Below are 16,098 nucleotides of genomic sequence, written 5' to 3' on the forward strand. Positions count from 1 at the left end.
AATGTGAGCAAACACATTCACCTCCCCAAGGCTTCAGTTCCCTAATGTGTAAAAGCGGTCAATATCGCTGCACTGCTGACTTACAGGACTGTTGTGAAAATCAAACACCGAGTGAGAAAGTGATCTGTGAACTACAAAATGCTTTCTAAATGACAGTGACTGCAATCTAAAAAACAAATGAAGGTACATAACAAAACAGAAACAGACTCACAGATACAGAGAACAAACTAGTGGTTCCCAGCGGGGGAAGGGAAGGGGGCGGGGCAAGATGGGGTGAGGGAGTGAGAGGTACAAACGACAGTGTATAACATAAATAAGCAACAGGGATATATTGTATGGCACAGGGAAACAGGGCCATTATTTTGTACTTTAAATGGAGTATAATCTGTAAGACTACGGACTCACTATGTTATCCACTTAAAACTAACATAACATTGTAAATTAACTATACTTCAAAAAAAAAAAAAACTTGTCATTTGTTTCTTTTAGTGACTTTTAGGGACTGCTGAAGTTAATGATGTTACACCAACAGTGAAAATGTGTGTGCTTATGTTTAAAATAATACAGTGCAGACACTTAGCTTTGGGATAGCTGGCTTGATAGAGGGGATAGAGCCTAGCTGAGAATTTGGGCCAGTGAATGACATGCACATCCCCAGAAAATGTGCAATTTGTTCTCCTGGGCCTAAAGTCAATGGAGAACCAGAATACAGAGGCTACCATTTTGGTGATGAACCATCCTTCCTATGTAGAGTGAAAAGAAAGAAGAAAAACAAGTTTTGGAGTATTCCTAGTGTTGTGAGAAAAGCAAACACGGCAGTCCCATCTTGCTCTGGGCTTCACCCTCCCCGCGTCTTCTTGGGCCCCACAGTGCAGTCCTCTCAGAGTGCAGGGATCCGGGGTCCTGATGGTGAGGAGCTTACTGCTTTGGACACAGAGCAGAGAATACCTGGACCTCTCAGCTGTCCCTTGGGTTATTTACTAAGGCATACAGGTTTAACTTTATGTCTTATTAGCCTTGTTGAAAAGTAGAAATCCATACGGAAACAAAGAAAAAGATTTCCTTCACAATTAAAAGTCCTCTTTTGGAAACTGCTTCCTTCAATAAAACACCCCCAAACCAGCCATCAACTAAGATGCTGAAAAAAAGGCAATTTCCATCTCTAAATGTGCTTTCAATATTTGGAAACAGGTTATCATTGCACGTTAATTGAGGCTAAATTTTAATGAAGACTGGCTGTAAAACTGCCTATTACGCTCAGATTAACACCAAACAAGTCTGCTACAGTTCACGGTATTGTGGACACGAACTCAACAAATGAATGGGTATCAGCTACAGTTTGCAGGGCAGAGTGGATTTTGCCAAGGGCGATGCCTTGGTATTAAATCCAAACTACACTTGCAGTGCAGTGTCATTCAGCTATGGCAACACTCAGTTGCCTTTTAGTTTGTTTATTATTAAACAAACTGGGTAAGTTTTGCAGCCAGAGTCTGGTGAGCAGGCACTGGGCCTCATGCTGTCCTTGGTTGCATGGAGTCATGGAACAGTAGTCTCTGGCTAAAATGTTCCTAGAAGTCACATCGGATATAAATATAAAACACCTGGGAGTTCCAGTATCACTGAGATATCTTTAAGGTCCAAAATAACCTAAAAGCCTATATTCCATGACATCCCTCTTTACAATCATCGGCCTGAAAATCTTCTCTTGCCACTGAGAGTTGATTATAATTTCTTAGATTCTCTTCTTCCTCTTCCTCCTCTCCTTGCCCTCTGTGACTGACTGACAGCCCATAACTCGAGTGAGTGGCAGGAAGACTTCAGAGGAGGGACTTTCTCCCTGGAACTTTTCCTAAGATGCTCAAGCTACGGCTGTGTTCTGGGCTGAATTTTGTCCCTTCCAAATAATTCATATTTGGAGTCCTAACCCCCTAGCCGCTCAGAGTGTGACCATATTTGGAGACAGGGTCTTTATAGAGGTAATTATGTTAAAATGAGGTCATTAGGGCGCACCCTAATCCAATATGACTGGTGTCCTTATAAGCAGAGGGCATCAGGACACAGCCACGCACAGAGGAATGGTCATGTGAAGACACAGGGAGAAGACAGTGTCTACACTCAGGAGAGAGGCCTCAGGAGAAACAGCCCTGTCCACACCTGGATCTTGGACCTCCAGCCTCCACAACTGGGAGAAGTAAATTTCTGTCATTGAAGCCTCCCCATGTGTGGTATTTTGTTACAGCAGCCCTAGCAAACGAAAACAAGGCTGAGGACATTTGGGAGAGAAATCATACAGAAAGTAAAACCATACTCCAGGTTTGAGAAAGGAGCAAAACATCAGCACAAAAAAAGAAAAAACAAAAACCCACCAATGAAACAAAAATATCTGTGAAACAGGAACTGGCTGAGACGTACCTTCCCATTTCTTCAGTGTCCAAAGATATTGAACTCACAAAATCGTGGGATGAACACCTTCAAAGTGAAATGGTTTGAATTGCTGTTCCCAGGAAGCAGAGGCTGCGATTCCCCAGAGCTCCGGGGGGGTCCCTATTTATGAACACATCTCTCTGCCCTCTAACATATATCACATCGCATCACATCACCGTTCCTGACCAGGAGTGTGCTCTCAGCACACCCATGCATGGTTTTCCTTCCCAGCAGTTCAGATCCCCTGGCCGAAAGCTTTACTCTTCAATTTCTGAGAGCTGGCCCAACTGGATGGAATTCTACATACAATATCATACCTTGCCAAAACTTCCTTTCCCCAGCATTTTGTGCAAGGTAAAATCCTCAACTTTTAATTTCATATGTAGAGATGGTCTTTCTATGTTCACTTCTGGTTCTGGACGATGGCATACTTTCTCCATCTCATCCAAGGGAGACTCCCAGGAGATGCCCTGAGGCTCTGAAAATGGCAAGCCAGTGGTTAGCAGGCAATGGGGAACAGCGGAGGCTCGTTCTAGCTACTTTGAGAACACGCTCTCTCATCCACGTCCCCTTCTGAAGCTCCACTGGCAGTGACGCAGAAAGGGGTTCCTGCAGGGCAAAAGCAGCACCTCCTGCCTGGGAGCCTGGCATCCGGCGGGGTGGACTGTGTCTCTCTGTGCGGCAGACCGGGAGAAATTTCAAGTTAAGAAACATTCCAACGAGCAAAAGATCATCTATGCAACAGGAGCGAGCACCTTTGATAATATGAAGCAGGGAAAAACAGGGATTTTAACCAAATTGGAGGAAAAATGATTCTCCGTTGCTCGCAAGGCTCACAGGCACAGTGGCATCAATTTCTGTGGCCCACCACGCAGGGACGCAGAAATGGAGAGCAGATCATTAAAGGTCCGAATTGCATTATCCACCACAGCCTTCACGTCGAGATGCTACTTACTTTGATCATGTCTGAGACACGGTCTACTCTTCTACCCAGAGATCCTGCCCAAATCTGATCCAAACCCTTCCTAAAAAAATTTTACGGACAATTTCTTCTTTACCCCATGCCAGAGCAGGTACAGAAAAACGTTTGTGGAACCTTCCTCCCACCCCCTCATACCATTTCTTTTTTTAAAAACTGAAATACATTTGACGTACCACATTGTGCTCATTTAAAGGCATAATACTGATTGATACATTTATATATAGGGATATCACTAGACAGCACCTGTATCATATCACATAATTATCGTATCTTTTTGTGGTTGCAATAATGACATTTTCCAACCTCTAGGTTTCTCTTTCATATTCTCCCTAAGTCCAAGGCAAATAAGTATTTTATAACGTATGTTGAAACTATCCAGAATCACACGGTCATATCCCCTCATGAAGGACCTTCAAACAGGAGGCTGGAAAAACGTCCATGATGTCATAAATGTTCAGGATGTTAGGCTGTTCTTGCCCTTTCTACTTTTAAATGTCCCAGAAAAGCCTCAAAGGTGCGGAAGAAGACGGTCTGTGGCATTCCTACCATAGAGCTCTACAGAGGATTTATTTCTGTAAAACTGTTTAACCGTGGCAGGAAGTAACGTTCGAAAAGTCCAAGGAAAAGTTTGCAACTGTTTCCTCCAGAAATACCCCACTTCCTCCTTCCACCCCAACCTGCCACCGCCCCTCACCTGCTTACAAACATTTTCTAGCGGGGTATATTTTGGCTTTATAAGACTTCTAAGAAGTAGGAGCCTCTTCATTGGCGGCTTGGTCTGCAATCTCTAACTAGAAAAGAATCACTCATCAGGCCAGGTAAGTGGAGCATTTAAATCCAGAGGACTCAGGTTAAGGTTAATCAAGGTGCATTACGGACGATGATGCTACCGTGGGTCACAATAGCTACCTTTTCTCCCCGGTGCTGGTACGTACGGCAGCTTTGCTTCTCCTTTTATGGAACATGGGAGACCAATTTCAACCGGACCTTCTCTGAAGATGTGTTCCGAATCTCTTAAGCAGCGAGCCTAGGTTACGAACAAAGAGTCAGACCACAAGCCTACCCACCCACCATTGACGGGACGGTGCAGCCTGCTGTCCGTGGGCATGAAAGCCATTTCAGATTCCTAAATGCATAGGATAACCGAGGCGCTCCTTCTCTTAGGCACTCTTTTAGGATCCCGTGTCCTGAGAACATCTACCATATTTTACGCACCAGCAGAATACATGTGCTTCCTTCATACCTCTCCGGGGGCTAACTGGTTTTTCCCGTGCTATCCACATCATTCGGTCACAAATAAGAATCAAAGGCCAATGGATGGGAAAATAGCTCACACAGGCAATGCCAAGTCTTAAAGAGGGTTTGTCCTTGGGTGCGAGGATTCCATACGCAAGTGGCACGGCAAGAGTTGCCTTGGACTCAGTGTTTAGAGGGCATTCTAGGCATGATCCCAGCAAACAAATACTTTTCCCCCAGCCTATTATATAGTAGCCATATATATGTATAAAGCTGGCAATGAGTCCTCAATAATTTTAATGGATTTGTTTCTGCCCCTGCTTGTTCCATGAAGAATTTAAGATCTTATAAAGATCCACTTGAGACAAATGGATTAAATAAATACCTCAAAGGGGGAATGTGGACATGAAGTTGTGCTCAGAAGGCAAGGCCAGTGCTTGGAAATAGAGTCCACGCTGCCCTGTAGAGTTGCTACAGGTCCCCGAGCGAAGGGACCGGAATAGTCCTAGTTGAGTTGAAATTGCGAGAACTTGTCCCCTAAAAGCCGTCCCTACCTGCTGAGTGCTCTCAATCATCGCCAGTGCTTCCGCCATTAGCTTCTGGTTGATGCCACAAAGGTTGGCCACCTTTGTCTGGCATCTGTGATGTACGTTCATACCACATGCTGGAAGGAAGAAAGCAACACCTTGAGCAAGGGTGACAGAACCCACTTCCATGGACTTTGCACACAATCTGTTTTAGGTGCTTGTATGTCCAAGGGACCATTGGCAAATCCCCGGCACCATCTTCCCAGGAGAGGGAGACACTGAAAACAAATACTAGGGCGGTGCTTTCCCCGAGACACTCATGCACACACCACGTGCTCCTCAGTGTGATGCCGGGAAGTGACTCCCACTCGAGGCAGAACCAGAGCCTTGTGGGTGGGGAGGAAGGCTGCTCCCAGAATGCATTTCCACTGTGCCGTCGCTGAGAGTGAAAAACTGGTGTTGCCTCTCTCCCTAGGGATGATGCCAGGAAATAAGCTGGTGGTAGCGTGGAACGCTGGGTGGAAGGCCACCCACTGCTACTCCAGACTGGAGCCCAAGCACTCCTTTCCCCACGTGGGCTGCGAGGGGCTTCTCCACCCTCCAGGCTGAAGCCCAGGGTGCAGCCTCAACCTAGACTGAAGTTGAGACGGTGGGCTGGTCTGTGCACACGTGAGAGTTGTGGGTGAAAGGAGAGAAAGTGTCCAGAGACCATGCTCTCACCGCATGGGAGAGCTGGGCTACTTGGGCTAAATGATCTGAGACCTAGGATTCTGGAGGAGTATCCTGATTCGGCCGCGCTGTGACCGGGGGGGGGGGGGGATCGTGCATCTGTGTGTCTGTTAAAGACAATTATTGCTTCACGTCGTTAGCGTTAGAAAATTCAAATTCTGCTTACAATACATCACTGTTATACCCAAAAAAGCTAACAGGGATTTTCCAACACCAGCACCTAGAACTCTGATCTCACGTCCTGCTTGACTCTATATCAAGGTATATCAACAGGGATTGTTACAACGGAATTAGGGAGGAGAAGATATAAAACCATGCCGTTTTCATCTTCTTAGCTTATTACTCGCTCATTTGTGTGCAAAAACAGCACAGTGATCGGCCTCCAATAGGTGCTCACCAAATACAACTTTTCTTTCATCTTTATCATTCATCACAAAAAAGTATTATTGAAATATTTAGGTGAAAGTTTAGCCATCTGCACCTTTAGTTTTCACTAAAGAGTTCATAATAAAACAAAACAGCATTTTCTAGTAAGTATAAACTATTACTTGTCCTAGTGTACATGCGTAAATTCACAGAAATCCACCTGAAGGGGAACTTTTAATATAGCAAAGATGCAGCTCATGATGGCTTCTGCCCTCTGAATTCTGCCTTCGTAGCTTGACTCCTCCTGGGCTCCCGGTTTTACTTTGGGGGGCCCCATTTCCTACTTATTTACTGCAAGGCAGAGGGAGGCAGGGAGGATTGAGCACCTTGCTGTTTAAAATTGTAGCGGATCTAAGCTCCTCTCTGATGTGCTGTGAAGAGAAGCCCCCCACCCACCAGGATCGTAATGTCCTAAGCCTGTTACTGACCTAGCAGGTGATAACTGGACCTCAGTGAGTGCAAACAGTTCCTCTGGATGACTAATTTCATGGGAATTTCAGTGGTGAGGGAAAGCAGACAGGGTCAGGATGAGGGGGGCCCTACTCAGGAAGGAGGCTTACAGGAGAGCGAAAAGAAGAGAGAGTCAAGCAGAGCGGCGGAGAGACCCAGGGGAGAGGGTGGGAGGCGGAGACGCGGACAAGGGCATGGGGGGGGCAGACAGCACCAGGCCTCGCGGGGTTCCAGCTAGAATAGAGAGTGACTGGGGAGGGAAAGGGGGGGAGGGGAGGGGGATGAGAGAAGGGAGGGAGGGGAGACGTGGAAGCACAGGCGGATGGGGAGCGAGGAGACGGAATGGAACAGAGAAGAAGGAATGTTTCAAAAGGACGGAACCGAGCAGGGCATGGGAGTCGTGGCACAATGCCACGGAATCCTCGCAGAGGTTCTGAGCTCATAGGCACCGACACGCTGTCGGGACCAGCTAGGCCTCCACAGGTGGGGTGCCCGGGCTTCTGGGAAAGACAACTCAACCTGTGAGACCATCACAGCAACAGGGGCGCCATCAGATGGGGATGTGCTTATGCCTGTTCACCTTGTCCAAGCAGAGCCCTCGGACGTTACCTGTCACCTGTGACCTTTTACAGACACTCTATACATCGCCTGGTCCACCCACCCATGGACTCTTGAACGGGTGTAGAGAGGAGAGTGCGTGCTGGTACTCGGTGATGGAGGGGCCGTTCAGGTGAATTCTGACTGCCTGTGGGTTTGCCTTCAGTAATGATTTGAAAACCTAAGCTCTCCTGCCTCCATGAAGATGTCACTCCAGGCTCCACCAGACACGTGGATGCAACTGGGATGAGGACAAGGAGGCAGCTAAGGGTGACCTTCCTCCTTAGGTCCGTGTCCTTTATACGTAAAAGATACGACACGCATTAGCCAGTGGCAGAAGTTAAAATGGGGCCACCCAGAAAAAAACAAAGTGGTTTCTATCTTTGATCAGTATCCTATGACAAACCATAATGGAAAAGAATATATAGTAAAAGAGAATGTATATATATATGTGTGTGTGTATGTATATACCTGTATATACTGTATATATGTATATAACCAAATCACTTTGCTGTACAGCAATCATTAACACAACATTGTCAGTCAACCTATACTTCAATAACATTATTTTTAAATAAATAAAGTAGAATAAAATCATTCCTGCTGAGCAGGACGGCTCTGTTTTGAATATATCATCTAGGCTCTGCCCACCCTCAGCCCCACTCCAAAGGCAGGAGTGCTTTGTTATTTTCTCGTTGGACTTTCTCCTCCCTACCACTTCCTCCTGGCATCACAGCATCTCAGTTTCTAAAGGTTATCGCCTTAGCAACCTGGACTTTTAGAGCGAGAAAGCTCTTTTGCTTTTTCTCCGTGGTAAAGGGCGGCAGCCTCGGGCTCTGCTGTCAGGCATCTGGAGGAACCATCGGAGTGGGAGCTGGGCCTCTTCCTGTGCACGTGGAGTTCACAGCACGCGTTGGGGACAGGCTCTCCAGCTTCAGTCACGGAAGATTTCTGTGCAGGACCATCCAGCAGCCAAGCAGATGCGCCGAGCTCGCTCCTCGACAGAGCCACAGACAGAATTGTACTCGCTGGTGCAAAGGAGAGTGGCGGGGCAGGGCTGGAGCCACCAGTGTCAGGACGGGGCAGGTCCGGGGAGGGGACCAGTCAGGTACCGCAGAAGGTATTGGGCCAGGGGCCTTGACACTTGACTTGGATGACTGTGTCCTTCTCTGGGATACAAGGCATGGGGTGGGGGCAGGATGACGGGGCTCTTCCGGGCTGGATGGGGAAGCCAGTCATCTCCGTCCTCCCTCCTTCCATCCCTCTCCCCCTCATCCTCTCCATCAAAGCTGCAAACCCAGCGCCTGGGGGTCCCCATCAGACTCACCGTCACACTTGAGTCCTTGCCTTGCCAGGCCCCACAGAAGGGTGCCGCAGTGCTCACAGAAGGTGGGGCTCTTGTAATTGTAGACCTTAAATCTGTGCGGCATGTCGATTTTGAACCTCTCCTTGTGGAACTGAAAGGAAAAAAGAGTGCGTGATGGTTCCTGTGTCCCCGGGTTCTTCACTTTTCATGTCTTAGCAGATACTTTAGCACAACAAACAGAATAATAAAAACACTGCCATGATGTGTAATGGAAACCATAATTTTTAGTTGTCAAGGCTTACAGTCATGGCCAAAGAAGACAGAGAGCCGTTAGCTCTTCTAGGTCAAGGACAAGGGTGCAAGACACACATATCAAGTAATCTGGAGACGGCTGACGTCTGCCGCCTTCCCACAGACAGGCTAAGATTTCAGGAAGAGGACACTGGGGTTATTTATTTAAATGGGAGCTAAGTAAATGTACTTTCCCTTCCTATTTTAATATAAATATTTCCTTTTCTCTTTCAACCTAGAACAAGTGCTTTCACCTTCGGAAGATATTATATAATGCCTCCTCTAGAGGCATCGGTTTACTAGTGTGAGAGCCTAAAGTGGAAAGCCTTTTCACACTTGTCATACGTGAACAGAGGAGGCAAGAGGTAGATACCATTTCAGCCAGGTGCTGTGACAAATACATCACGTGTGTCATCTTGTACATGTGTGCTATCTCATACAATCTTCAAAATACATCATTTGAAGCAGCCTCTGTGAGTATCCTGGTTTGATAGATGGGGAGATTAAGCACAGAGAGGGCAAGACACCTGTCCAGGACACACAGCCATCAACAGAGCTGGGATGTCTATGAGCCTGACAGTCAGAGTCCGAGGCCATCCCCTCTTGTACCATTACTCTTCTGTCTCTCAAAATAAGTGTGATGATTTAAGGGATGGAGAGAGAGGAGGTGACAGAGGGGTGCTGGTAGTAGATATGGTGCAGATTTTTCTTTTTTTACAGTGTTTCAGTTTAAATTTTCCCTTTAATCAAACTTATTACATGAACAACAATAAAAATTAGGCACTTTGATTCCTGGTAAGAACACCAGTATTCTTGTGCAGTATTAAAAAGTTTTAGTTACTTGAGACTTACAGTCTCTACAAAAGTTTTTAATTAAACACTTTGAGAACATGCATTAGCAAAGCAGCCTTATTCATTAAAGGGAAGCATGTTCTTCTTGTGGATATTGGTCAACACTGAGTCTTTATTTTTTTAAAATTTTATTTGTATTACTGTGTTGTTGATTTGTGTTTATTTGTTCTTTTCTTTCCCCCTCAGGTCTTAATTGGAATATAATTGTTTTACAAATGTTGTCTCAGTTTCTGCTGTACAACAACGTGAATTGGCTATATGTATACGTATAGCCCCATGTGCCCTCCCTCCCATCCTCCCTATCCCACCCCTCTAGGTCATCACCAAGCATCAAGTTGATCTCCCTGTGTTAGCACTGGGTCTTTAGAATGGCTATTTAGAATGGCCTAAAAGTTGCCCAGCAGTTACTTGAGACATTTTCAACCAAGAAAAAAATGCCTTTCAGAACTATTTCGTATAAACGTTTCCATGTAAATATGAACAATCAATGTCAAGGTCCAGGCTAGGAGACTTCCACTTCAAATCTTGAACCCAAGTCTAAACGGTTCAAGATGCATTTGGGAAAGACTACAGACCTGTTCTTTCCAACATGATCCTCACTTACCCACATGGGCCAAGGGGAACACTTACAAGGTGGTGAAAAGATGTGCTGTAAGTGTAAAATACACACTGGATTTTGAAGACTTTGTATGAAAAAAATAATGTAAAATATCTCAATTTTTATATTGATTATATATTGAGATGATATTGGGCAGATTGGGTTACATAAAGTATACTGTTAAGGTTAGTTTCACTTGTTGTTTTTTCCTTTCTTTGATGTGGTTACTTGAAAGTTTAAAATTTTACTTGTGGCTCTCATTCTAGTTCTACTGGACGTCAGCCACTGAAGTTAACACTCATGCTTACAATTTGTGATCTTCCCAGGAAAGCTGAAGGCATCAAGTAAAGGGAGCAGGAGGGTAGGTTGGAAAGAAGCACTTTGATTTCAACAAACAAAGGCATTAGTCTGGGAGACTGAGATCTGAATTCTAGTTCCACCTCTGCCATGTGGAAGTGGTTGCCCTCGGACAAACTACTTTAGCCTCTCTGAGCCTCAGCAGAGTCACTCGTAACAGGAGATTACCACCTGCTGGCTCTAAATTTTAAAAGAAATTCTTTGGAAAAATCCAACCGATCTGCCTTCTCTTTGCCTGCCCCTTTGCTGGAGAAAATCCCACACCTGGGCAGATGGATGCCCTCAAATGCAAATGGACTTGCAACTGTGCTCGGTAATCCTGCCACTTTTCTACAGTCCCCTTGCTTTCCCACCGCGGAGATAATTACTGTACAGCTCCTCCTTCCTCCTCAAAGCCGTTTGTTACTTTCTTTCTTCCCCCAGTCCTCAGACTTCATTGAGGACCTAAGCCGTCTAAGGGAAGCTTCCTCATCTGTCCTTCCCCAAATCTACAAACCTACCTTCATCTACAGCCATCTTCTCCTACTCCTTCCTGTCCACCAGAGACTCATGTCCACATGGCTTTGGGCCTCTTCCCCTCTTGCCAAGAGTGACTGCTTTGGTCGTCTCCCTCTCTCCAGCTTCATTTGCCTCCCTTCCCCACAGGGTAAAGTCTAACTTGTCCCCAGGTGACACATCTCAAAGTTCATTCTGAAAGAAATATTTGCCTCTCAATATAAGAGTTACACTTCTGTTACCCTCCCTCGTGAACGCTCATATCTGTATTTTATAACCATTACTTCTCCTCTTTAACTGTCACGTCTAGCTGCAGTTGCTGCAGGAGTTGTTCTCATATAATTCATCAAAACTATGCTTTCTGGCCACTTTCTATGATGTTTTCCTGGAAAAAAGAATCATTAAAATTCTTCTTGTGCTTTCTTATTCATCCTCCGGTTTTGGATCTCAGTCACAATCACCACTGAAGAGGAAAGGGCTTTAGGGGTATTGGTGTACGTAGAGAAATTTAAGGATTCAAATTCAGGCATTATGAACAAGAACTAGTGGGCTGTAAAATTTAACGTCAAGAAAAATCACTGCATTTCAGACAAAGAGGACTCTAGATCCGTACCATGGTTTCTCGGCTGTTGATAGCTGATCCTGTGCACTTCGCTATAACTTTATCGATACACTTCTTGTGAATTGCTGCATTACATTCTGAAAAGAAACGACCACGGCTTGAGATTTTCAGAGGTTAAGGGACAACTAAACGAGAAGAATGACGATAATACAATAGAAATGCCTCTTACTTACGTCGACACTGGTAGCCCTGTTTGTTCAGACCCCTGCAATAAAGCACATGTTTGAGTATTTATACGGACCTTTGAGTTAACAGTAGTACCAAAAACACTGAGAAAAACGAGCGAGATCTCATCGCTTCCTACTATCACAGACCATCTTCTGATCAGCAGCCCTGGTCTATTATTAGCCAGTTGTGTTAACATGTGCTTTTATTTTAACCTGCTTTGTGAAAAGTCTGATAATTAAATAAATGAGGAGTTGTTGGTTTCCCTCCCATTTGTGTCTTTTCCAAACATAGAGATAAAAATGCCTGACCAAAAATGCATCACGGGCTCCTGGTAGCAAATTTCCATGCCTGCGCTCAAAAATTCATCGTCTCAGTATAGATAAAGAAAAATATCTATAACATTTTATTTCCTCTTTCTGACAATATTTGCAACTAATGAAATCTCAAGCTTAAGATCGATTCCTGAGTAACACTCACTATTAGAAAGGAAGGAGTTCAAGTCATTGGATGAAGACAGTTGATGGAAACCCACCAAAAGTCTACTTGACCTTTGGATACCCTGGTTAAGCTGGGCTTGTGTATCAACGGATTCTGCAACAGCCCAAAGGAGAGAACATCCCAGAAGAGGCGAGGAGCCTGAGACCAGAGATGGGACACATTTCAAGTCTCCACTCTACCATAGCCTTCACCGTATGGTTACTGAGGCTTGAAGCAATCTCTGTTAGAGGCCTGTTATAAGACACCCAAGAGCCTCATAAACACGAAAACCCATTAGCTCCAATGGGCGAGTGTTGCCTTTTGCAGTCATTAGTAGAAGCACAGTTGGGCTCTTGAGCTGGTGGCAGTTTTGACTGTAAAACTGTGCTTACAATAGAGATCTCTCCCTCTTCTGTCCCTCCCCACTCACCCCCATAAGCTTTCCATTTAACTGGAAACTGAAGTCCCTGGAATCTTTCCTAAGGGAACTGGCCCTCCTCGGTCTACAGGAGCTATATCATGAAAGTATTCTATAGAATCACACCCTTGGAGCCTTCTTGATCCAGGTTTCCACTGGAAACTCACAGGCAGTACCTATTCGGGCACACTTCCCCAAGGCGGGGCATGCCTGGCCTGGTGGGTAAGAGGATGTGACACAAGGCACAGCCTGAAGCCTGGAGTGAAATGCCAAGTTACCGTACCAGACAAAATCATGGCAGACGGAGCAAAACGTGGGTTGTGGGAAAAAGGTGGCCGTGAACTCGTGGCACTTGACATGGTGGACTTTGGCCTGTTTGATAGCTCCTCGACGGTGATGCAGAGCAAAGAAGCTCTCATTCTCGAATTCACTCATGTCCTTTGTGTCTGCAGGAAGAGGACAGGACAGGGTGACATTCTGCAACATGGCTGTCACAGCGGGGGGTGGCGGAGGTGGCGGGATGGGGAAGGGACAGAGATGGACGGGGACTCGTACAATCCTCAAGACCAGTAAAACCCCAAGCACTTCTTCAGGCTGGTGCCCTACGAAGCATCTTTCCTTCATTCCATAACAGAACTATCAGAGGGTGTACTGTTACAGGATTGGAACGAGGAGGATGGATAACTGGCTCGCCCCTTCCCTCCTCTTTCACGACACTGAGCTATATCCTTTTTCAATTTTTAAAACCAGAAGTCAGAACGTTCAAGGTAGTCATCAGCCTCTCCTATTCACTGCCGATGGTGAGTCAGCCAGAAAAGGCAGGAAGTGGCAAATACTTTGCCTGTAATTCTAGAGAATAATGTGGTTTCTGACAGTAACTTGGAAATGACATTTTTTTTAGGTCCCAGGATGCTTTATATTTGGTTGTTTATGGACCCTCTGCCCTGCCCCCCTGCCCCGCAAAAAAAAAAAAAAAAAAAGTAGACAGGAGAGCACCAGACAGATTTTGACGGCAAAAGAGCTTTGGGAAGTTGTTGATGCTCTGCTTCGCGATGTCCACAGTAATCAGATGCACCAGCCACAGAACATACAGGGCAATGTGGAAAGGGCCAGAGATGAATAGATCGCTGCAATTAAAAAAAATGTCAGGCTTCCCTGGTGGCGCAGTGGTTAAGAATCCGCCTGCCAATGCAGGGGACATGGGTTCAAGCCCTTGTCCGGGAAGTTCCCACATGCCGAGGAGCAAATAAGCCCATGCGCCACAACTACTAAGCCTGCACTCTAGAGGCTGCGAGCCACAACTATTGAGCTCACGTGTCACAACTATGGAAGCCCACGCGCTTAGAGCCCGTGCTCCATAACAAGAGAAGCCCCTACTCTCCACGACTAGAGAAAGCCCACGTTCAGCAATGAAGACCCAACACAGCCAATAAATAAATAAATTAATTATTAATTAATTTAAAAAATGTCTAGGTAATCCTGGATGTTACCTAGTCATCTACATCAAATATTCACATTCACATCTCTTCAGTTCGCCCTGGGCTCTGGATATTAGTGAAGGTCCTTTGGGTAGGAACTGTTCACAGTGCCCTATGCCCAGATGACATCCTCCCAAAAGACTGGTAGAATTCTGAGAATACCAGTGAGCATATCCGCCCTGGCTGAAGCCCAGGCCCAAAGCAAACACACAACAGCAAGGCAGTCACCGTTAAACAGCGTGATGGAAACGCCAGCATGCCAGAGCGTGTGACATGGTAAACAAGAGACAAAGAACAAGAATAATCATCATCCCCAAAATAAAGGTGATGGACTTAATGATTACAGTTCCTACAACTGGGATTTTAAGTAGCTTGAAGATTCTTGGATGACTTATTCTATTTTTCCAAACACAAAAGATGGAGGTTGAGTGAGAATAAGGAGCTCATGTTTCACAAATGGAAAGAGTTCACAATATTTAAACTAAATTATTTCCATTCTGGCTAAGCCGTGGCAGAGACTGGACAACACGCTTGGGGCAAATGTTCCCGCCAAAGCACTGTAATTTCCCCACCCCCCTTCACGGCCAGGCCAGAAACACACTGGGTGGACAAAGTGGGGCACGGAGATGGAGACCTCTTCCCCAGGATCCAGCCTGGTCCCAGGGCTCATTTTAGGACTAAAGTCTACTCCACAGGCATCCACAGGTCCGTTTTATGGAAACTGCAAACTTCCAGATCAAAAGCATTCCTAATAAAGAGTTCCTTAGATAGGGCTGAATACGTTGCCTGGTACTGCAAGTTAGGCAATTTAGGTCTTTTTATTAGGGACTGGGCTGGAAGTAAATTAGGCTTGGTGAATAAGGGATTAAATTTAGGGTCACTGAGGCAACAGCCTTCTTCTGCAAGTTCTGGTTTAGTGTAGAGATCTATTTACAGCTAGGGCCCAGCACAGCAGGCCACTTGTCACTAAGATCTGACTCATTTCTATTTTGGTCCAGATGAAATGAAATGAAATAAAGCATAAAATTACTTTTAAATTCAGTGACTTATTCTGGGAACCCTAGCTGCACTACTGTAAAAAATTATTTATACACATAATTATGTAAAAATTATGTATATACAGTCTAATACAAACTATATGTTTATAATAGTACAGACTATATATAACTATACATGCACAAATATCGAATCATCTGCGTATTAGCATATCACACTGTACATTTAAGACATGCCAGAGAGTATTAGAAAGGAATTCATTCCCTTGCTCCTTCCTGTGACCTCCTTTATTTTCTGACCACTTCAATCATTATAAGAAAGTAAACGCATACAGCTCAGAATTTTAAAAACGTCTCCTTGTATTTACTGTTTGTTTCTGAAGTAAGTTGGTCTTCTGTTTATTGGCTTGAATAAGCTCATTGGTTTTTATGTGTTTGGTTATTTCTTTTATAGTAACGGTGCCTAATCTATTTATTTAGTTTAATCTATTAGTCGTGTGTCGTCAGTTAAATCACACATGTTTCCTGGGCCGCTACGAGCAAATTGCTATGCTGGATGTTGTAAAGAACGGTGAGATGTTACCCGTAACTTTGAATGGCTAAGAGCCAAGTCAGGAAGACACGGCATTCACACAAAGAACAGACTTGGAGATAAGCACACCCACGTCTT

The 16,098-nt window shown here is 45.1% G+C and overlaps 1 protein-coding gene across 1 annotated transcript in view; it reads right to left on the bottom strand.

Moving 5' to 3' along the window:
• The window catches only part of PRKCQ (protein kinase C theta), a 131,901-nt gene that overhangs the window by 60,628 nt on the left and 55,175 nt on the right, over positions 1-16,098 (bottom strand). The window contains exons 5-11 of the mRNA XM_057732048.1: positions 13,239-13,401; positions 12,066-12,097; positions 11,884-11,969; positions 8,699-8,828; positions 5,197-5,306; positions 4,316-4,433; positions 2,742-2,902 (exon numbers count right to left, since the gene is read on the bottom strand). Of these exons, the coding sequence (XP_057588031.1) occupies positions 2,742-2,902; positions 4,316-4,433; positions 5,197-5,306; positions 8,699-8,828; positions 11,884-11,969; positions 12,066-12,097; positions 13,239-13,401 (800 nt within the window). The remainder of the gene's footprint in view (positions 1-2,741; positions 2,903-4,315; positions 4,434-5,196; positions 5,307-8,698; positions 8,829-11,883; positions 11,970-12,065; positions 12,098-13,238; positions 13,402-16,098) is intronic.

The sequence above is a fragment of the Hippopotamus amphibius genome, chromosome 4 (assembly GCF_030028045.1).
Source record: "Hippopotamus amphibius kiboko isolate mHipAmp2 chromosome 4, mHipAmp2.hap2, whole genome shotgun sequence".
NCBI classification, from domain to species: Eukaryota; Metazoa; Chordata; class Mammalia; order Artiodactyla; family Hippopotamidae; genus Hippopotamus; species Hippopotamus amphibius.